The sequence below is a fragment of the Leptinotarsa decemlineata genome, unplaced genomic scaffold (assembly GCF_025532065.1).
Source record: "Leptinotarsa decemlineata unplaced genomic scaffold, Ldec_3_MD MMD2_tig00000199_RagTag_RagTag, whole genome shotgun sequence".
Taxonomy (NCBI): Eukaryota; Metazoa; Arthropoda; class Insecta; order Coleoptera; family Chrysomelidae; genus Leptinotarsa; species Leptinotarsa decemlineata.
Window position 1 is genome coordinate 13,543,338 of NW_027412544.1, and position 23,513 is coordinate 13,566,850.

General features: G+C 34.5%; 1 protein-coding gene across 1 annotated transcript in view; it reads right to left on the reverse strand.

Annotated features, from left to right (window-relative positions):
• jdp (DnaJ domain-containing protein) overlaps positions 1 to 23,513 on the reverse strand; it is a 58,582-nt gene that overhangs the window by 28,413 nt on the left and 6,656 nt on the right. The window contains 2 exon segments of the mRNA XM_074172976.1: positions 4,613 to 4,729; positions 11,914 to 12,015. Coding sequence (XP_074029077.1) covers positions 4,613 to 4,729; positions 11,914 to 12,015 — 219 coding nt within the window.

The following is a 23,513-nucleotide window of genomic DNA, read 5'->3' on the forward strand; positions in this document are numbered from 1 at the left end:
AGAGTGTAAAATGATTGAAAATTATAATTTATTCAAAATTCTCGTGTGAGGAAACTATTGTAAAACAAAACACGTGTAGGGGTTTTTGTAGAACCCTTATAGCGTAAATATTGAAGTTAATTGTATCTATCAGTTTTTGTTAGAATGGATTTTTATCAAAAACCCGCCGGTTCTGTCCAATAATTTATTAAAATCAATCAGATGAAAATTTACATTGTTTGATATATATGACGTTTCAGTTCCAATTGTCTGTAATGGAACAGAGTGAATTCATGTTCACGGTATCAGTACACGAAACAATAATTGCATTTCAACAGAAAATGTATAATTCATTGAGTGAGTTCTCCACAAGTAAGCAAATATTGTTATTTCAATATTTCATACTAATTTATCGATGAAAAGTCCTTTAAAACTTCTAATATGATCATTTTGAGATAAATAGGCATTTGAGCCATATTCTAATAGTAAAGTAATTTGCGCTTGTCGATATTCGAGGGTAATTTACTCAGTTTGCGAATTGAAAAAAACTCTTTGGTAAAATTTTGCTTCGTAATGCACGAAGAGTTCCTGATCGGGATATAATCACAAACGCGAATTTCTTCATAAACACCGATTCGTCCGCTTCAACAGGTTGCTTAGGACGAGATAAAAGCATAGAGAGACAACTCTTTTGATCAATATTCTCACATAGTTGGGTGTTGATATTTTCAAATGTTCAATAATGTGTTTGTTTTCTTGAAATCGATAACGACGATGTTTCTCATGTGGAATAATTTAATTCAGTCTAAACCATTCGACACAATATTTCGGTTTCATATTCAATCGTAGTCATGGGTGGTCAAAGAAATACACACGAGAGAAAGTAACTGAATATAAACTATTTTCAGAGTTTGTTGACTGTCGTCTGCATTTTTTTTAGCACTGTGTGTAACTACTAGAGCCCTCCCATACGTCATCGCTTTCGATAATGTCTATCGCAGTCGTAGATGAGACCTACAAACCATGGCCAACAAAACCAGAAAATAGCTTCGACATATTGCCATGAGTGCTTGAATTATTTTGCTTTTGATTTGTTAAATTTGAACACTGGATGAACTTTTTTTTGTGTGATTCATATATTATATAATGTCTTATTTTTCCGAGGATTTTTCTAAACTTATCAGTTATTCAACTCTCAATTCACCGCCTCTTCAAGTGCAAGATATCTAAAGAATCCATCTTGGACCAAATTTTTGAGCAGCAGAACTAGAATCTACATAAGGAGAAAAAGCAAACTCATCGTGAGTAATTCTGCAAACGCCTATGTTCGAAGGATGATTCATTCAAACCAGAAGCGAAAAAGCCCTACATACCTAAAGTATTGCCAGATGTACCTGTCGTACAAATGCATCATATGAAAAGTTTGTTGCGGCTATTAAGGTACCGTACACCTTCAACATTCAACAACCACAATATAGAACAACCAACTAGAATACCTTTAGTATGCCATTATACATATCTAAGCGCCCTTTCACACGGGGAGCTTCACGTCTTTCTCCCGAGAGACAGGAAGGCTCTCAGCGCAAAAATGCAACGAACTTTCAGACGACGAGCGGGAGTCGCCACACGAGAGCTCTCACGTCTCCTGCACCTTGAGCCGGGGAACCACGTCTCCCCCTCGAAATGCAAGAGGACGAGTGGGGGCTTCCACACGAAGAATGAAAACGGCTTTCCTTAGTTGACGCTTCACTATTTATCGTGGCAGATTACGATGTGGAGCTATTAATTAGTGCTGTCTGCAACAGACCCGCTCTTTGGGGTGAAAGTCTCGACATTTATAAGGACCGAATTGAAGTTATAAACAGTTGGATCTGCAAGGTGATCAACGTAAATTCCACAACTTAATCCATCCCATTTTTTATCGTTGACGTTTCTGTCGTCGAAGTTGGTATCGACAGAAGAGGAGGTATATGGCAAGAGCTCGCGTGCGATCCATTTTACGACTGACCTCAAGGAGCCAGGAATAAAAAAGGTCCCGGTGTAAATGGACGGTGGATAGGAGTCATAAACGCTTCCGTAAAGAAGCGAGATACGTGAAGCTCCCCGTGTGAAAGGATATTCCAGAAGTTGGTATGATTCTAGAGCTGCACAGTCTGACCTGGATGACTATACGTTTTCTAATTTAGGTAGTACAGGATATTTAATAGATATTCATTTTATGTTTATAATACGTACGAATATCGTGAGGATATCCATGGAATATCCATATTTGGACACCTTCCGAATGGTCACGAAATGGATATCCAGCGGATATCCATGCGTGGCATTTTGTGAAGAATTGATATGGTTCAATGGAGAATACAGTATAGATATTTTGATTCATAATTTTTCAATATTTTATCTGAAATACAATATCTGAAATACGAGAACACTGAAGAACTAGGATAAAGTAGATACATTCTAACCCTGCTTATACATTACAAGTGTTATGACTGTTGTTATTTGTTTCATGACGATCTCTTGTTTTATCTCTTATAAGTTAGGTGAGAATTGAAGGGTAGCTAAGATCTCTTTCAGATATTTTGTTTCACTCATGTAGAAACTCTAATAAATATCTTTACTAAGTTCAAAGTATTCATACTGTGCACGTTATGCTGTAAATAAATTATTATTCGATACAAATAAAGTATAATCGTTTCCACATATCAGTTCGATATATTTGTTAATTTATATTCAACCCTTTCTTATTCGATTATTTCTGGTATTTGATACATGTAATCAATCTTACGAACTCTATCTGGTGAGTTGTAAACTCTCAACTGTAGAAGGTAGGCATACTACATACTTGGATTACCGGAACAAATGGCTAATGACCATTTTATATAAACAAATATTCAATTGGTGAGATTTTTCACTCGCAAATGAAGTGTACAAAGACATCTTGGAAAACCGCAATGATTCTGATGCCAGTTAATGATAAACTGGTACTACTTCAACAGATGCCGCATGAAATTTTATAGTACAATAGTACAACAGAAAAAACGTTCATTTTGACAATTATTGATTCACGAGAGTGTCCGATGGACTAATAACGTTGGTTGAATCAAAAAAACTATAAAGCCCAAAATACTGTAAGGCTCTGCCTTCCTATGCCCATTCTTCAGGATACACCTCCTAATCAGTGTCACTATTTTTCGAGTTTGAAGGTCGTAGATTTTTGGAATTTTTTCCTGACGTTTTTCTGGCACGAGTGGCTAGCTTTCTCAGAAATTTATACATCCGGAGTTATTATCTCAAGACCAAAGACAATCTATTAAGTCTTCCTATTTAGAAGAGTCGTTTTTGGCAATTTGCTACTAATTTAGACGTTACTCGGTAGGAGCAAAGAGCTTCCAACGCCGCTTGACTGTCCGAGAATATTTTCATTGACTAATGTATGAGGTTGAATTATTTCAATCTCTCCACAACCAATTCAATTGCGTAAATTTCCGCTTGAAATACAGTCGCATCGGTTCCTAGGCAGGTTGATATGTCTGTCCTGTGTCTGCAACTGAAAACACCTGCACCGGAACTGAAAGGTGTTTTTGATCCATCTGTGAACCAACAACTATCTGCTCTTAATATTTTCATCTCTCGGAGGATCCAGTCCTCTCTACTCGGGAACAGTATTTCATAAGAACTTTCCTAGTTGACAGTTTGAGGCATAAAGTCAAAGGTCATTTCCAAAATGCTGTGACTTCCAGTGTCAACCAACAGTCTGCATAAAAATCTTTTGGTGAAACACAACTTCATAGCCGTTTCCAAACACACCAAGAAGATAATACTGAGCTTCAGGTCGGCTAAAGATAAAAGGGATCCATTATCAGCATACCGTGAACTTGTGGGTATAGGTATACAGCTGTGGTAGAATACGCACTATGTGGAGAAAACCACAGGTTTCTGTTTGAAAACACGAAACTCATTGCCCTCGACCAGGGATACCATAACCGACTGGTACGGGAGGCAATAGAAATTCACAGACACACGGATAATTTCAACAGAAAAGAAGAAGCTGTTAACCTCAATCGAAGCTGGAATCCCATTCTAAGGAGTTCAAGAATGGCAAACAGCATGACGGCAGGTAGAAAAGGGTCAAGGAATGTTTTTGATAATCTACCAAATCCAGGTAAAGGTATTATTACTACCTGAATCAACATAAGAACGCTTTACGTAACTCACCTAATCCAGATACAGGTATTAGCACACCACTACAAATACGCGTTACGCAGCGGTAATTTTCAGTCATCGGAGATAATAACTCTGGACGTATAAACCTCTGAGGAAGCTAGTCACTCGCGCTATCGAAACGTCAGGAAGAAATTCCAAAAATTCACGGCCTTCAAACCCGGAAAATAGTGACACTGAAAACCACGGCCGCGAAATTAACCATTTAGACACTTCTTAATATATCGATCACTTAGCCACTGACTACAGTTGGAAGGTTAATAAAAAAAAATGGTAATTTTCTCCACGTTAATTGAGAAGGCGGCTTAAAGTTTTACTATCATAGACAATTCGCAACCAATTTACAGAAACAATAGCTATGTTTCAATCCAATGAATTTTTGATCAAGGTTCCAGAATAAAATGCTTACCTGATGAACATGTTCCTTCATTCCTAGCCATTGTTTGTATGTAATCGATATTCCACTGTTTCTCCACTTATCATAGTTACTTTTTTTTTCTGGATCACATAATATTTCTTTGGCTTCCTGTAAAAAAATAAAAATAAACATATTCCAGTAATCCATAGTAACACATTCCATGCAAAAGCCTATATCATGTAAATCTTCACTAAACAATCAAGGAACAATTTTAGTGATGTTGAAATACAAACCCGATTTTTTTTTTCATTTTGATATTATGATGCTAATTTAAAATATAGCAAACATTGATTTATGAATTTTTCCTTGTATGAAAACCCTCAATTACTAAGAAAAACTAGTCTACAAAATAATAATACACGTCAGGTCCGCCAATGTACCATCACTGAACATAGCCATCCGAATTTTGTGCTGTGAGGCCACATTGTCATCATGGCAACACTTCTCCAGTTCTCCAGTGAACGGGACTAGGGTATACACAGTTACAGAGGCAAATTAGATCAGTTCTCAGATCATTTTGAGAATCGCGTCGAGAACAGACAAGCGTCAAGGTTAATAGGGAAATCATTTCAAAGTTTTGAAGTAGTTCGGCGGGCCTCACATACATGGAATTTAGAGCTGAAATGGTCATGCCGACAACAACTGGGGCAATTCTGTTTTTCACTTATAGGGCCTCAGGCTCACCTCGTTCCAATGGCAGAGGTGAATGGCGGCAATCGTCGACTCACTTACGTCCAGCTCACCTCGTTGAAGATTACGAGAATCGAAGCAACTCCACAAAAACAGAGTATCTTGTACGGTCCTGCACTCGTTGACAAGTGATGGTTGATCTTCCCAGCCACAAGCTCAGCACGCTCAAGAGACTGAACCGATTGGTCACTGTCGAGTGACTTCAGACATCTGCTCACCTTGGAATATCAAGTATATTTTTGAAGTTTTCTAGTGTCCTATTGGTTGGTGGCTAGTATCACCGGTGATGAAATTATATAAACTGTAGTTGAATTAGTAGGTGGTGAGTTAATAAACCAAATTACTGAGTTGATTAGGCATCACATATAATGTATTATTAATAACTCGTTACATTGGCAATGGCGGTATTGGAAAAAACAGATTGAGGCAAGTTCAGTGTATATGATGAATAAACGTGCAAATAATTACGGCGAAATGGAGGTGGAAATGGAAAAAGGAAGCAGAAAATGACGCAGCAGAAGGTGGGAAAAACGCCACACCAGGAGAAATATAATTTAAGTTAAGTAGGTACGACAATTACAAGATATCAGCCAAGAATATTTATTCCAGAAAAAATCGAAAGAAGTCGATGCAGTGAAATAGGATCAAAGTCAGAGAAGAAGCAAAATCTTTCAGCGGCCGAGTAAAAGGATTTAAAAACGAGTTGAATAAAACTATCAGGCTATGGGATGAGTGGAAAATAATTAAAATCTTTTAAAAACACTTTTTCCACATCACTACAAAAATACTATCTCTCGACGCGCGTTTCGCTAACCAAGTTAGCATCATCAGGAGATGATTAGGAATCGCGCGTCGAGAGACAGTATCTTTATTCTGGCGGGAAAAAATATTCATAATAGAATCATTCCATACCAGAAGATTCGAATTCTATTTATCAAGAATTTGAATGGACGTATGAACTAATTGAAAAAAAAACTCTATAATATCCACATAGCCAACCAACCGACTTCTGTTGGTCTGTGGAAACTGCGGCTGTATAAAAGAGTAATATTATTGAAAAAGCAACGTTGAAAGAGAAAATCTACAAATGAAGTCATCAGTAGTTCTAATAAACAACTAAAATGGCCCATCATGTGGTACTATGGTTTGACCCAATGTGAAAATCTTCAAGTTCTGGTAATTTTTCTCGTTGAGTACATGTTTTATATGTGTCGTCCATTAACAAGTTTTCCTAAGTGGTCATTCAGCTAAATAGTTAAGAAGATGGCAATAGCTACGACACTGCAATAAACATATTTATATACTATACAGTTACAGATAGTACTATATAGCTTCAATGACGGCTTCTAACAGATTAACAAATTTAGCAGAATCACCATACTGAAATCGTCATCAGACATAAAAGCGTATATTCCTTTCATCAACGAAGCGGCTTCCTTATGACAGATTCATGTTCAACAAATGATGCGAACATGCTGTTTCCACGGTTCGTCTTATTATACTTCGAACTCTATTCCTTTTTTTTTGGTTGAAGAACCCCATGTTTTTGTATAATTGGAATATATCGCTACATTTTTAGTAAGCAAATATTTACATTTCTTTTTCAGCTTTCAAATGGGGTATTTTTTGCAATATCCAATATTTTACGAAATATTTGTAAACCTACTCAGTAAACATTTCTCAGATGAAAAGGTAGAAGGAAATCATTTCAACAATAATTTTGATACAAAAATCTATTTCACCTTCAATTTGGTTTGAAATGGCCTGTTGGTTGCGATGCGGACGATCGATTTTCATTTCCTATTATCCGACCTGTGTCAGAAATGACACCTTTAAAGGTAAGACCTCGATAGTCCTTAGCTCGTAAAAGTTTCGACTTTTGAGAGTTGTCGTTCATAGGAGGGCACAGCTATTTAACGGAAAAACAGATTTTTAACAGAATATTTCATGAAATGCAGAGTGAAAAAATGAAACCTATAATTACCAATATTGACCTGAGATTTCAATACTCTTTGAAAGTGAAAGTGCGAGTGTAGAAAAAACGTATCAACATTGTTACCCCGATCGTAAAACGTTTCCTAGTTTTTGCATATATTTTGAAAAATGATGCTTCATTGAAACTAATTCTGAAAAAGAAAATACCATCACCACTGATTACAACACAGGTCTGGTTCTTTAACATGTTAAAAACCACACTAAGATATCTCTATAAAAAATCTAATGCTGAAATTTCAACTAATTCCTGCAATGGGATTCTTCTATATAAAACAAGACACCATTAATTGGAACAAGATAATCTGGAAAGTTAAATAATCTCACAAATTAATTTCTCAGTAGCTAAACTTCAACAAAACTCCTTGCATAGGAATTAAAAGCGCCAAGGTGGCGAAGTTCCATGAATATTTCAGTGAAATGAATTTCTCTTTATCAAATATTTCGTGAATAATGAAGATGTCTATATACGAAGATAACATACTCGTACTCATGTTGAAAATATGATAGATCTGACCGATACTCAATATTATTGGAGTTCTTTCCCAACACCAAACCGTTATTTTAATACCTCGACACGCGTTTCGATCACCAAGTAATCATCTTCAAGAGAAAGTTTGATGTTCTTCTTGAAAATGATCACTTGGTGATCGAAACACGTGTCGAGGTGTTCAAATAACGGTTTGGTGTTGGGAAAAAACTACAGTAATATTCATTACTACACCAAAGGTTACGATAGCGTGACGCTATCGAAATGCGAACATTAGAGTGTGTTTTTTGAATGCGATACTCGTATGAAATATTAGTAAAGACTAGTGAGCACAATCATTACGCCTTATTTTACCCCAGGACTTGACGGTCATCATAACGATTATTATGTAATGCATAATTCATGTGAACTCTGCTAAGAAATATAAAATTCAAGAAATTCTGGATAAGATCAGAAAATAAATCATAAATATTGATGAAAACATCCACAAGTTATTCTCAATACGCAAACAGATCATTGAGCTTCAGGTAAGACAGGCATTATAATCAAACAATAAAAATTCACAAATGAATTCTGGAAAATATAAAATAATGAACTGTCGCTGTGCAGATACTTTGAAATAATTGAGTTATGAAATTGAAAAAGAGAACATTGCAGAACTCTCATAAACAGTTTTTTTTAATTGTGGCTTTATCAAAACTAATACTTCTCCTTTATATCAGAACTATATGATACTCTTCTCAATGCACGTTTCATCAAAACAACTATAATATTTCCTGATGATGCTAACTTGGTGAAACGCAGGTCCAGAAGAATGTTATATACGGTGTTTCATTAAGCGCTTCCTATCTTTGAATTTAAATAAAACAAAGTGTGTGTGAGGTATCATCGACATTTTTTATTCGTTTGAAAGACCTACTGATGTAATTTATCTATTTATTCATTTATTCATTCATTCACTTATTTATTTATTTATTTATACACTGTTCTACATGTTATACCTAACTACAGAACAGGAATATAAGTCAAATCACAATACAATACAATTACAATGAGTTATAAGATAAAAACAATACATATAGAATTACCTGAAGTGAAAAGACCTAATCTCACAGATGGAACAACAAAAAATGACGAGCTGACAACATGTAGAATTGCATTTGTCAATCATGTTATACAGAGGTGAACGTTTCAGAATATTTGTACTTGGTGTTGGCAGATAAAAAGGATCAACCACTCTAGAGGTTGGTCTAGGTATAATGAAATTGAGTTTTTGCAGAATATATGGGTCAATAATTAAATCATTAATCAGTTTAAAAAGAAAAATTCTGGGGTGACAATCACGGCGGCAACTCAAGCTATTCATAGCATGTCTAGCTAACAATGCTTCATGGGGAAATCCAGTTGGTGGATAGATATTGCCTGATCTATAGGAGAGAAGTTTTAGGAAACGACGTTGTACTAATTCAACACTCTCTGTATACAACTGATGAGATGGATCCCAGATTATGGATGCATATTCTAATTTTGATCTGACGAAAGCATAGGTTTTCGATGTAGATGGATCCGAGAAGTCTCTGGCGATTCGTGCAATCTGTTTAGAAATCTGTTTAAAATCTGTTTTTCCGTTTATCAGCTGTCGCCCCCATACGAACGACAACTCTCAGAAGTTGAGAAACTTGTGCGAGCTAAGGACTAACGAGGTCTTACCTTTTAACGTGTGATTCCTAACACAATAAATCCATACATTATATTTGCAGCAGACAGAGTGGCTTCAATGTGTTGTATGAAGGAACGTTTTGTGTCGAAAGTAACACCTAGATCAGTGAATGTGAAAAGGCCGTTGAAGTGGAATATCGTTTATTGAATATTGATATGAAAATGGACGATATTTTATTGTGTACGTCACTACATTACAATTACTCGCGTTTAAAGGAAGATTGTTGCGAAAACACCATTGCTCAACACGATTCAGCTTGAGGTAGAGTTGAAGACAGTCCTCGATGCCATTGATCTCACAATATAATTTCAGGTCATCCGCATATATTAAACAGTTGATATCAATGACCACAACTATGTCGTTTATGAAGGCGTTAAAGAGAAGTGGAACTAGGTTGCTTCCTTGTGCCATTGAATATAACATACTGACGCCTGTCAGTATGTTATATGATATGTCAATGATATGAAAAGTTGGATCAGGGTCAGAGAAGAGCAATACCTGTACAATTTCGATAGCAGTAATCCGTGATCAAGTCTGTCGAACGCCTTAGAGAAGTCCGTATATATGACATCAGTTTGGGATCTCCTATCAATGGTTTCAGAAATATATTGAGTAACATTGAAAAGGTTGGTGATTGCCTAGTGACCTTTCATAAAAACATGTTGAAGTGGTGTATTTTAATTGCTCGAATGAGGATATAACCTGCTGTAGATAAAAATTTCACACTTTGGCGAAGTTGAAACCACATGTCGTTGGTGTCCATATGATCCAATTCAGGCCAAAAAGAGTTGGTAATCATTGACCTATAGTACTCGCCGTTGACAGTTATGACCTGATCAACCAAACAGTGACTTTTTTGGGATGCATTGGATCTCATGTGGATTGATATCGTTCCAAATTCGATAATTTTGTTCGTTTGCATACCAATTCATCCAGAAATGGTCCTCATCGCTGAAGATCTTTCGATAAAAATTAGGGTCAGTTGTCAACTGCTCCAGTCCCCGTTGTCTATGGTCGTTTACGTTTAGTTCCTGAGTCAGTTGAATTTTGTAGGCCCAAGTCACGACGCAAAATTCGCCAAGTTGTGGTCTGCGAAAGGCAGAGTCCTTGTGAGCGGCTGCCTCGGCGTTTAGTCGACGTACGGAGTGTTTATAACGACCATAAAATAGGCGAACCACGCGGAACGTTGCCCGAACAGAACACCCATTTTGATAAAACAGTCTTATTCTTTGCACGTGCTGTTGAATGCTAAATCCGTCCATGGTGATTTGGCAAAACATAACTAATTTGACTGATGTAGCTTCAACAAGATGGCCGTTATCAATTGTCAAAGTTGGAAGACTCGTTAGTTCTAGTGTGTGAGATCCAATTGAAGTCTTTATTCACTGAAATTTATTTTATGTACATATATGAAAGGGTAAATATGAAACTCAATGAATTTGAGTGACGCAGTTCCAGTTAATTTGTTTCTTTTTGAAAAAATGCAAGCCAATGAAGTGTCTTTTCATTTCATTTGAATTAGTCTCAACTGATCGAGATTTCCATAAAAAAAATCATCAATATTATTCTGTTTCAATTATCGATGTAGTAAATAGGTACTTAACCACTCCACCACTAGTGCGCCATAAAGATTTCCGCCTTAAAGAGATTTATTTGATTCATTAGTGGCATCATTGAGGAGATTTATTTGTTTTTCATTTACGATTTAGTTCTATTGTTTCTTTGATGCTCCTTAGATTTTCCATACGATTTAGTTCTTCAATTTTCGTCTGTCTTTCGTCAACTAGAAAAAGTACTGGCAATTTAGCATGGATTGCTTTCAGTTACATGGAACTTGTGTCCTTTGTTGAAGTAGATTTCAAACTTCTACATTACCACGAGGAAATGAAATATTTGGATTATTTTCGAAATTCAAATCAACAACAATATCTATCATCTTGGTTATTACCCATTGCTCAAAAAGTGATCATTAGCTTTTTCCTATGTTGATTTATCCATCAGTCACTTCAAAATTTTTGTCAACATTGGTAAAAACTTATTTTTCAGTCATTTGAAAACGACTAGATATGCATTTATTCGAAATCCTGCTTTTGAATAACGATAATGAAAAATTATTGAAAAAGAAATGAGATGCATTTATACCAAAGTTGATGAGTTGAGATAAACGGGTAAACAACACCAGTAAATGTAGAATAGCATAAGAGAGGTCAATAATTGTTATTTCACATATTTTCAATTGAAATGGGACTTCAGTGTATAACACCATCCATTTATATTTTTCAGGACCTCATTCTCGTATTTCAAAATTATTTATAATAATTGAAAAAAATTATATGTTTTTGGAGATGATGATAGTTAATTACTCCCACGAGTAATAATTCCACAACATGAAAAACCTACCTTAAGTAATTGGAACTTTTGTTCTGCTTCTTTGTTTCCATCATTCTTGTCTGGATGAAACTGAAGGGCCCGTACCTTGTACTCAGCATTTATCTGCTCGATCTGAAAAAAAAATAAGTTTCCAGTTTCATTTCAATAGTAGGTAATGAAGTATTCGGCGAAAAAAAAATTTTTCGAATATTTTATCAAGTATATCTCAATAATTGGAACAATTCAACGAAGCTAACTGAATCAGTCGATAATCAATTACATATATTCACTTGATGAGTAGAATTTGAAACCTCTAGCGTGAAATGAATCCACTGAAAACAATTAACTCTCACCAGAACAAAAATATTGTCTCTCGATGGGCATTTCGTTAACCAAGTTAGCGTCATCAGGAGATGACAAATTTTAGTTTCCGCCTGATGATGCTAACTTCGTTATCGAAACGCTCGTGAGAACACTTTCCTCTCACCTCCAGTATACGATATAGATAATAATTTAGCGAGTGTTGCTCAACCTTGTCATAGACGAACCACTCAGAAAATATGCAAACCGCAGACACGTGCTTCTGGTTCATTAGCTGTCATCAGTATGGTATAGCCAACAATATCTAAAGGACTTGAAAAATATGACCATCTAAAATTTCTCTAGGAAAGATACGAAGTAGTTTCTCAAAAATAGATTTTAAAAGATTCATCGCGTTAGAGTAAAATCAATCTACTGAAAACCACACGAAACATTAAATTCAACCTATAGAAAATAAAGATCGTGACTTCATGACAAGTTGATGCAGATTTATAGCTCAAGGATATCAGCATAATGAAAAAATTCAGAATGGTGATGATGAAGGCATCAAATAGCAGAAGAAAAATATAGCAGACCTGTATGATGTTGAAATTGATACTGATGAATCAGATCATGTTACAATTGCTTTATTTATTGTTTAACCTATTTTTATTTAATTTTCATTTCAGGTTGAAATAATTTGTTTTTTCACAAATTAACATTCTTACCCCTTTTTTCTAATTTTACATTCATTGTTCATTCAATCCGGTTTTTTTAGTACATTCAATAATTTCAATATTTTATTAATTTTCATTTCATTCATTCATGAATAGTTATAAAACCTATCAACACCTTATAACAAGACAAAAATGTCACTTGAGATAGACCAGATTTGGCTGAACAAATGAGACAAAACTTATTGACACCCCCATAGAGGAGTGATTATGGTAAAGCTACCTGGCACATAATTAAAGCTAAAGAATGAACCGAAAACAATTCACAGCCCTTCATTAAAGTAGAATCAAGAATCAAGGTGGTGATGTGAATGTGAATTTGAACACTGATGTTTTTATTATTGTTGTTATTCGTCAATAATTTTTCAAATATTCCTTCTCTCTTCTATCACACGAGGTTCTCTGAAGGAAGTTATGAATTAATGAACGATCAGTTAAGAGGCAGTTTTCAAATCATTTTTATGTATTTATAAAGACTTTATGAAAAAACACATCTGTACATTTCCACATCCCCTTGTGTTGAAGAACAGTTATCTGACAGGCGTACTATAAACAGCTATCGCTCAAAACATAGTTGAAATCAATAAATTTTTCAAAATGTTTATATTTCGAAGACCACTCGTAGAAATGAAGTCAAATATCTTCAGTTGATTTCTAATAATAGCTGACATGAATCGATTTCTCTCATTTAGTGATCGACGTCAAATCATGGCTTTGCAAAAGACTTAGATACCCTCAATTATTTTCGATTGGCAATTTTTGGGCTTTTAGAAGATATGCCCATGCTTACTTAACACATGGGCTAAAAAGTCCCGGGTCTAAGAAAGAAAATGCGTTTTCTTTGTTCAAAATTGGCCACTCTGAAATTTCAATACCACTTTTGTAGAACGATTTATCTTTTGCCTCAAAATAGGCCTATAACCTCTCCATTCCAGCGGAATTTCTTACCAACGAGCATTTTCTTGAGGTCTGCGAAGAGCCAGTAGTCGCTGGGAGTCAAATCTGGTGAATATGGCATATACGGGAGCAATTCGAAATTCAATTCATGTAGTTTCGCAATTGTTTTGACTGGCTTGCGACACGGTGCGTTGTTTTGATGAAACAATTTTTTTTGCCATATACAGTCATTTTATTGCAATTTCGGCCTTCAAACGCCCCAATAACGCTATATAATATTCACTGTTGATGGTATTTCGCTTCTCAAGATAGACAATGTATATTACACCATTATTATCCCAAAATACCTAGGCCATAACCTTTCCAGCCGATTGTTGTATTTTCGGGAGATTTGGACGAGGTTCACCAGTTGCTCTCCACTCAGATGACGATCGTTTTAATTCCGGAGTTAAGTGGTGGATTCATGTTTCATTCATTGTCACATATCGATGCCAAAATTCCGGTTTATATTCTTTTATCTCAGAATCATCACGGCGTTCTTGTTTTAAGTCAACAGTGAACTCGCAACTCTGAACAAAGCTTTCTCACAGTCAAATGCTCATGCAATATGAAGCCAACACGTTTTTTCTATTTGTTAATAATGTCAGCTAACTCACGCAACTTCACTTTTCGATCAGCTAGCGCCATCTATGTGTTAGGCCCGAGACTTTTCAGTCTACATAAAATTTGTATAACAATTTTTTTCACAAGCACTAAAAAAGTTACAATTTCGAAATTAACCTGAAGTTTTTTACTACTAAAAAGACACTTAGCCAAAATTTATTTGGTTCACCCCATGGTTGTAAGGGGTGGAAAACGCAACCCCTTACAACCATGTAACTTTTTGTCTTATCATTTGTTTACCATTAAAAAATGTATTTCCGATAGCCTGTTTCATTCTAAACAAGAAATGTCTCTTGGGTTTTTGCCCAAAATGAACCAGTTCGCAGCAAAAAATTATTTTAGGAACAACTACAGAGAAACATCGTCATAAATGCGAAAATACGAAACTAATCTACCTAGTTGGTCGCTATTAGCGATAGTGACAATTGAATTAATATAACGCTGTCAGTTTGTGAATTTTCGAAATTGAGTTAATACTAACTGTGTGTTATTGTTCTTTTCTCAATTTGTTACTTTAATAATTCACTTCTTATTAAAATGGCATGCACAAATGAGGAAATTGCTGATATGCATTACGTTTACGATCTGTCGCAGGGGAATGGGTTAGAAGCTTCTAGAAGATATGCTGAAATGTATCCTCAACGGCAGCATCCTTCACATAGAATATTTGTTGGACTTCATCAACGATTACGAGAATATGGTTCATTCGACAAAAGAACGCAGGATTGTGGTCGCCATCGAGAAGTACGAACACCACAGCTTGACGAAGCAGTACTTAATTTGATTGAAGAACAACCTTCTACCAGTACCAGAGAGATTGCTTTCCAGCTAAATGTTGATCATATTAATGACGGTATTTCGAATTTTAAAAGAAAAACTCTTATACCCTCACCATCTGCAAAGAGTACAGGCACTGTTATACCGCCAGACTTTCTGAACCGCCTTGAATTTTGCAATTGGATGCTTGAAATGATTAGAAGAACAGTTTTCTCTTAACGTGTGGCTCGGAGTTATTGGGGATGATTTAATTGGGCCTCATTTTTTACCTCCTCGATTAAATGGTGAGGCAAATATTCAATTTTTAAGAGAAGTGCATCCAGTACTGCTGGAGGAAGTTCCTTTGGGTGTCAGAAGGAATATGTTTTTCATGCATGATGGGGCTCCCGCCCATTTTAGTCAAGTACCATGACACCATTTAACTGAAACATATGCAAATCAGTGGATAGGTCAAGGAGGACCACAGAACTGGTCCGCTCGATCCCCGGATCTCAATCCTCTCGATTTCTCTATTTGGAGCCATTTACAGCATTTGGTTTATCGTACTCCTGTTCGCGATGTAGAAACCGCATCATCGATGCGGGTAATCAAAGAGACTACAGGAATATTTGAGCGAATACGTGGCTCAATGCGCCGTTGTCTAGACGCATGCGTAATGTTTGGAGGTAGACATATTGAACATTTACTATTATTTCTACATATTGTGTGTTTTGTTATTAATAAATTAGTTTTGTTTATTACCCTTTGATCGTTTAATGCAGGTACTAACTACAAAATAACAATAAATCCAGTTCGCATTTATGACGATGTATCTCTGTAGTTGTTCGTAAAATAATTTTTTGGTGCGAACTGGTTCATTTTGGGCAAAAAACCCAGGAGACATTTTTTGTTTAGAATGAAGCAGGCTATCGGAAATAAATTTTTAAATGGTAAACAAATGATAAGACAAAAAGTTACATTGGAAATAAATTTTAGGGGTTGCGTTTTCCACCCCTTACAACCATGGGGTAAACCAAATGAATTACTGGCTAAGTATCTTTTTAGTAGTACAAAACGTCAGGTTAATTTCAATATTGTAACTTTTTCAATGCTTGTGAGAAAAATTGTTATACAAATTTTATGTACCCCCTTCAAGGGGCTGTATCTTAACAAGGGATGCTCAGATGAAGTTTCTTTATATGGAAGATCCTATCTTTTTTCGATGAGGAATCACCTCCTTGAATGTTTTACACTTATTCAGTTACACCCTGTATATTTCGAATAATTTCTATAAAAAATTCAGTTTGACTTTGCTCATTTTAAAAAAATTCTCCGTATATCCATAGTATCACAACAGTACATTAAATATCCACTTAATAACTATGACACCTACGTTAAATTTGTTTTCAACACGCTTTTATTAGCTTCACTTGTATGTTTGTTTGTAATAATTTCATCTCATTATCCTGATCAGGATCACCAGGATCAAGTGAGAAACCACACTGTCTGCGCAAGCATATGTATTTTATATATAAACAAATGGGCTCAAAATAGCAAGCCAAATTAAAAAGTGGAAAATAAATAATAGTTAAAAAAACTGAAAAAAACACGCTTTAATGGCAACACAAACTAAAAAATAAAAAATAATCCGAAACTGATTTAAGATTGTGATCAACATCGATAATAAGTCCTATGATTTAATGTAACTGATGGCTATTGTTTGATAAGTCTGAAATCAGAATAAATTTCCAAAAAAAAAATAATTTTGTGGATGTAAAAAGCATGGGGTGCTAAATATCCATTGTTGTATATATATATATATATATATATATATATATATATATATATATATATATATATATATATATATATGTACTTGTTTTGGAGCTGTTTACCATATTAGAGCCATAATAAAAATATAATTCAAAGCATTCCATGCTTTTTACCAACAAAATTAATTTTTTGTAAATAGACTTATTCTGATTTCAAACTCATTGAAATTCATTAGTTACATCATGCCATAGCATGTTGAACACAAGCTTGAAGTACTTTCGAATTATTTTTCAGTTTGTGTTGCTATTGAAGCGTGTTTTTTCAGTGTTTTTTAACTATTATTCATTATGGATATAATGATGATAGAACTGAAGAATCTAAGAGATATCGTAGTTACATAAGTTACTCCTATACTCCAATTTATCATTTATTCGAAGAATACTTCTAAAGAGAACAAGGAACACCAAAAATAAGAAAGTAGTTTCTTTTGCAGAAAAAGTGTCCAAAAATAATATGGATTGAGTCAAGCTGAAAGTGATGCGGATCATTCAGTTGCACAATCACTTCTTCACTTCTATGATGCGGTTGTTGCAGCAGAAAATATTGATGTATACTAGTTTCGATGGCCTTAGCACTTATTTACCACTCAGCACTTCAATGTAACATTTCCACTTGAAACTGAAAACCGATCGCAACATCCTAACATTTTAGCAAATTATCTCTTCTTCATTCATGCATTCACTGAATGTAACACTACCTCCACCTTTTATAATAAGAAAACAGGAGTTCAATAATAATCAAAAAGTCACGTGCATCAGCTGAAATATTCATGGTTGGAGAACCAAGTTGAGAGGTGGGTTTTTTTTTATGAGGGTATTAATTGTATCCTCACAAGGTATATTGCCAAAAACTTGAATGAACTGCGATACAAACGCTTCATAGCATTAACTTCAAAGAAGAAAAGCTGAAATGTTTTCACCAATATACCTAATTGATAGTTTCATTCTGAATGATAAAATCAGCAGTTAGGTACTTTATAGCGGGTAGAGTCAATTATTGTCCGAGCAATTGCGAAATCGTGTTATATTAACCTACAAAGGCAAGTATTTACAAATGCGGTTTTTTCTATTGGTTGGGAAAGGGATAAAAAATGTTCGTAGATAAACAATTTAGTTTTATGTCAACGTTTCGAACTTTATTAAATCCATCATCAGGGCTCAAACATTAGTTATCCATGTCAAAAAAACGTTTAAAATATATATGTCAGACAACATAGGTACAAACGAAAGTGAGGACTAACCAAATGAAAACACATACACCACAGACTCATTAAAAATGAAAACGAATATCAACCAATGGAACGAATATCAACCAATAGAAAAAACCGCATATGAAAATATTTTGGATCACCAAACCAGGCAAAGCAAGTATTTACGATGAATAACGTTGAACTCTGTCAGTACCAGTACTGGTTTTATTAAAGGGATTTGAATAGTCAATAAATCTCTGACACTTTACAACTCAGTTCATAAACTCCTTTGCACGTTCAATAATAGAAAAATAATGCTCTAATGTACTTGTGATGCACTGTTTGACACCTTCGGTGTAGTAATGAATATTACTGGACTTTTTTCCCTTCAAGAGGATGATCAAACAGTTTGATTTTCCTCTTGAAGATGATCACTTGGTGATCGAAACATCTGTCAAGGTGTTAAACCAACGGTTTGGTGTTCGGAAAAACAAACTCCAGTAATATTCAATTCTCTAATGCCTCCTGAAGAATGTGATTGGCAAAAAGATACCTTCCTTCTCAAAATCAATCAGAATGATGTAAGTAGTATCTGTTTTCGGAACTATTTTTGGAAACATAATTTTTAAGGACAAAACACAAGTTCAACTTATGTATTTACCATCACTCTCAGACGATAATATCTATCAAAAACCAATCGCCCATTGGTGCCACAGCTATTAGGTGATATACAAAAAATATTTTCAAGAAAAATAAATAAATAAAAATAAATACCAGGCATATTGTTCAAACAATAACTCAAATTATATAAAAAAACAAAAATTAAAAAGGTCATCAAAATCGGAGTAGTTTTTGAGGACGTCAAGCATTCGTTGTCGTCATTATTCAGAGAGTACTGGAGCTCGATTAATTATTCTGTTAATATCCATATTGTTTGGTAGTGTTTTTGGCAGTTAATTGTTTGTTTGGATTGAGAAATTTCACCTGTAATCCTCAATCTATGAATCAGTAAATGATAATTTTAAAACGAATGACATGTTTCTTGTCATGAAGTCGTTACTTCGAATCAATAAATAATAACCCTAACGATATATAGTCATGCGATTTCTGTGGTCATTACCCTCTACTTTCGAGCAACAGTGACTCTTATGAAATAATGGACAATTTTTGAGTGTTATTTTTCCAGGAATGAATGGAGTACTTTCGAAAGTTTCTTGATCAAGACATACTCTGAAATATGTTTCATAATGATGAAGAATTACACATACACTGATCATCTAATCCGGCTTTGTAAGGGTAAACGTATATGCCTATGAACAATGAGAAATGAAACTTCCTATGTTCTTTTACCATTTGTATTTGTAAGTAACATTACTGCAGTTTCGTACCCTAGGACATTTTCAAACGAATACAATTAACAATGTCAACCCTAATATATATAAAATCCAATTTGGGTAATAACCGACGGTCTTTAATGACGTTATTACCTGAATTTTGTTTACCTGTGACAATGTGGGTACGCTAATCTGAAAACCGGCTAGTAGGCCAGGTCCATTTGGTCATTTAGTAGATTACATCCGCAATGCTTATGGTTATAAATTTCCAAGGATTCCAAATAGTTGAGTTTCCAACCCATGTCTACATAGTGCAAAATTTTCATATCGTTTAGATTCGGGAACTTGTGGTTTGAATGGTTTAAAAACATTGAATCATTTTTACCTACTCTGAAAGACCTTTCGTGTTCGGCATACCGTTTTGAACACAGAACATTCTCGTTACATTTGTCTGCTAACAATTCAGATAGGAAAATGGAAATAATTATACAGATAGGATATAATTATAGTTTCAGCGCAGACACAATTCAGAAGTTATTCAGAAAACATAGCCTCAAATTTACGTACAGATTAATATACCCACAGATCAGGAGACAATTGCGGAATTTTTCAGAAAAAAACAATGTGAAAGTGTGATTCAGGCCACATTCCAGGTTATCTAATTTCATTTTAATGCCATAGATAAAGTGGACAAGGTGTAGACATCTGGATTGTTAAGCTCCTGGATTTAGTGTCCGGAGTGTACTATGGATGTTCACTATGGAGAAGAAGGGTTGGAAACTCAATTATTTGGAATCCTTGGAAATTCATAAGCATTGCGGATATAACCAAATCGACCTGATCTACTCACCGGTTTTCAGACTAGCGTACACACATTGTGACAGGTAAACAAAATTTAGGTAATAAATACATTAAGGGCAATCGGTTATTACCTATGGTGGTGTATAAGGGTTAATGTTGTTAATTATTGCAGTATATAGTATTCTTTTAAAAATGTTCTTGTAGGACGAAACTGTAGTAACGTTAGTTACAAATGCAAATGGGATGAAAACATAGGAAGTTTTATTTCTCATTTTTCATGATGATCCCCTACCACGTAGGGGACATATATCAGTTTATATATTCCTATATTTTTTATTATAGTCTTATCAACTTGTCCATGAAAAATGTTCTAGTTTTTGCCTCAAGAATGTGGTTCTGAAGTTCTAGAACCGTCCAGAACATTCTAGAGTATTCGTGAGCATCCCACAGAATTTCCCAACTTTACAGAATATCTCAGAACATTATGGAATAACATAGAATGTAGCGGCATGTTAATAATAAGAACTAAAATACTCTAGAATATCTTGGATCATTATGAAACCATGAAAATAAAAAAAATAATCCGTTTCCATTTGAAAGGCATATTTTCGAAGATACGAGTAATATAATTCTCATCTCTCAGCTGGAACAGCCTATAACATTAAGGAGCATTCAACAACATTTCAAAATAATCCGGGATGTTTGAGGAACATCATGGAACATTGCAGATCAATTTGTAACGATCAAGATATTTTACCTGTGTGGCTCGAATTACTGTACCAAAAAAAATTGTGAGTCGGCACGGGACGCTCGACAGATGTGAATCATCAATAATAATATTTTGTGACCCCTGTGATAATTTTGGGTACTGAAATATTTATAAGACATATGTAAGTAAAAAATCAATGTGGCTATAATAAACTAATAAACTCAATAATCTTGTCTAGTTATTGCAGTATATTACTAAAGATCCTAAATTATAAATATTTCAATATAAATTCCATCATCATCAGAGAATAAATTATTGATTAATTTTTTGTTTCTATTAATAGCAAATGAAAAAAATATTCGTGCGCTACTCGCTATCACCTGATTTTGAAATACAATTTTGTCTTTCTTTATGAAATTTATTCTTCAAGCAAGTGTTTTTGTGCATTATTTTTCATGATAATAAAATTTTAAATATTTCAAAAATATTATATGCTATGAAAATTGTGTAAATGTCATTCTACCAAGAGAGTAGATTTTACACTGACCTTTGAGCTTAATGAACAGAAAAATGCACCCGACACAATTGATAGTAAAATAGTAAATTCAAGATTCACTTATTATTTATCATTCTCAAAATTATTTCCAAATCGACGAAAAGTCTCATTCATATAGTGAAAGACTAATGATGAGTAACCCATTGAATACTTTGCTTGCTAAAATCTTCATGGATGACAAAGAGAACTTGAATCCGTAATAATTAGTAAACTAACAGTTTCTTGTACTGGTTCAGATACGTATATGATATCTTAGTCTGTTTCACTGGTACAGATAGGCAATTTAGGTTAGGTTGCCGAATATGTCAATTCCATTCACCCGTCAATATATACAACTCACCATTGAAGGGGAGTTAAATACTTCAATAAATTACCTTGACTTGACTTGACTATTACGAAAATTATTAAAAAACATCCATTTTTTTTTGTATCAGATGGAGTAGTAGAAAGCCAAAAACTTTCTTTCCCAAATGATTTTGCAATGTCTACAAACCATCTCATACAGAAATTGTCATAAATAAATCATCCACACACCCTTACCAGCATAAAGTAGCTGCATTCGATAGTTTGGCTTCACAGACTATTGAATATTCCACTGTTGGAAAGTAATTTCCAGAGAAGCTGAGTTTTATCAAACAAATCGACACCATTCTGTCCAAAAAATTATAAAAACCAGCCATGGGCCAGGTCTACCGAAATTCAAGATACGATAACGTCCGCTACAGGACATTCTCAAATTTTGGTGAACCCATGCACTAATAATATCGCTCCATTAAAAAAATGCTTAGAAGTAGCTGACGGAACGAAAAATAGTGAGAATAAATTTATTGAAAACAATAAAGACATAACTTCAGTTTCGGATAGATCAGGGGTATATACCTAAGTTAACATGTGGCTTTTGCACAAAACTTTAAATTGACTAAACAGGGAGAACTTTTTCCCAAAGAATTGAAGAGAATGGAAGTAGTTTTTTCCATAGAAAGACCAATTACATATTTGTCACCCATCTTTATGCAGAAGGACATAGTTCAATCATGGATATGGCGTGTTACATTTAGAAGAGAAAAGTTTGAAACTCAATCCTCTAGAATATTTAGAAATAAATAAAGAAAATCTGACAAAGGAAAGAAAATTACTACGTATTTGTATATTTATAAAGTTCCATATTTCCAAGTTAGAGCCGGGATGTATAGAAATTTCATTTATGCTGTTTGTTCAATAAATAACGTGCCTTCCATCATTTGGATGCATCCATAAATGTTGGATTTTCATATCAAAGAAGTAGAATATGAAAATTTGAAGGAGAATTAGTTACCCTGTAACCTGATTTATTATTATCCAGATTCGTTCAAAAACTCATTTGCATCTATAGGAAATTTGTTTATTTCGTACGTCATCATCATCTATTTTTGTTTGCATGAAAGAGTCTGCACGAATATTTCACTTCAAATATCTAGTGATACACAAATTATATAGCTAACTTGATCATGCAAAAATTAATCGATTTCCGAACTGTTCGCTCAAAAATAAAATATAAGTATTCTCTTGAAATATTCATACGATTCATATACAATGTTGAAAACTTCGACTCATACAAATTTACTCTGTTTTTTAAAACTGCTCGGTTCAAAATTGTGACGTTCGAAAACATGGTAATATTTTTCACATTATCATTGAAATTCATAACCTTGGCAACGACTACAAAACAATTTAGAAACTGTTACCTAATTGCTCGCGTAATAATTTCATTTAGAAGTCGTTTTGTGGCTCAAAATGGTCATTATATTTCATTTATGAGCATTTTGTACGTATTTCTACTTCCTCTATTTTGAACTGATCATTACGCGTTTGATAACAG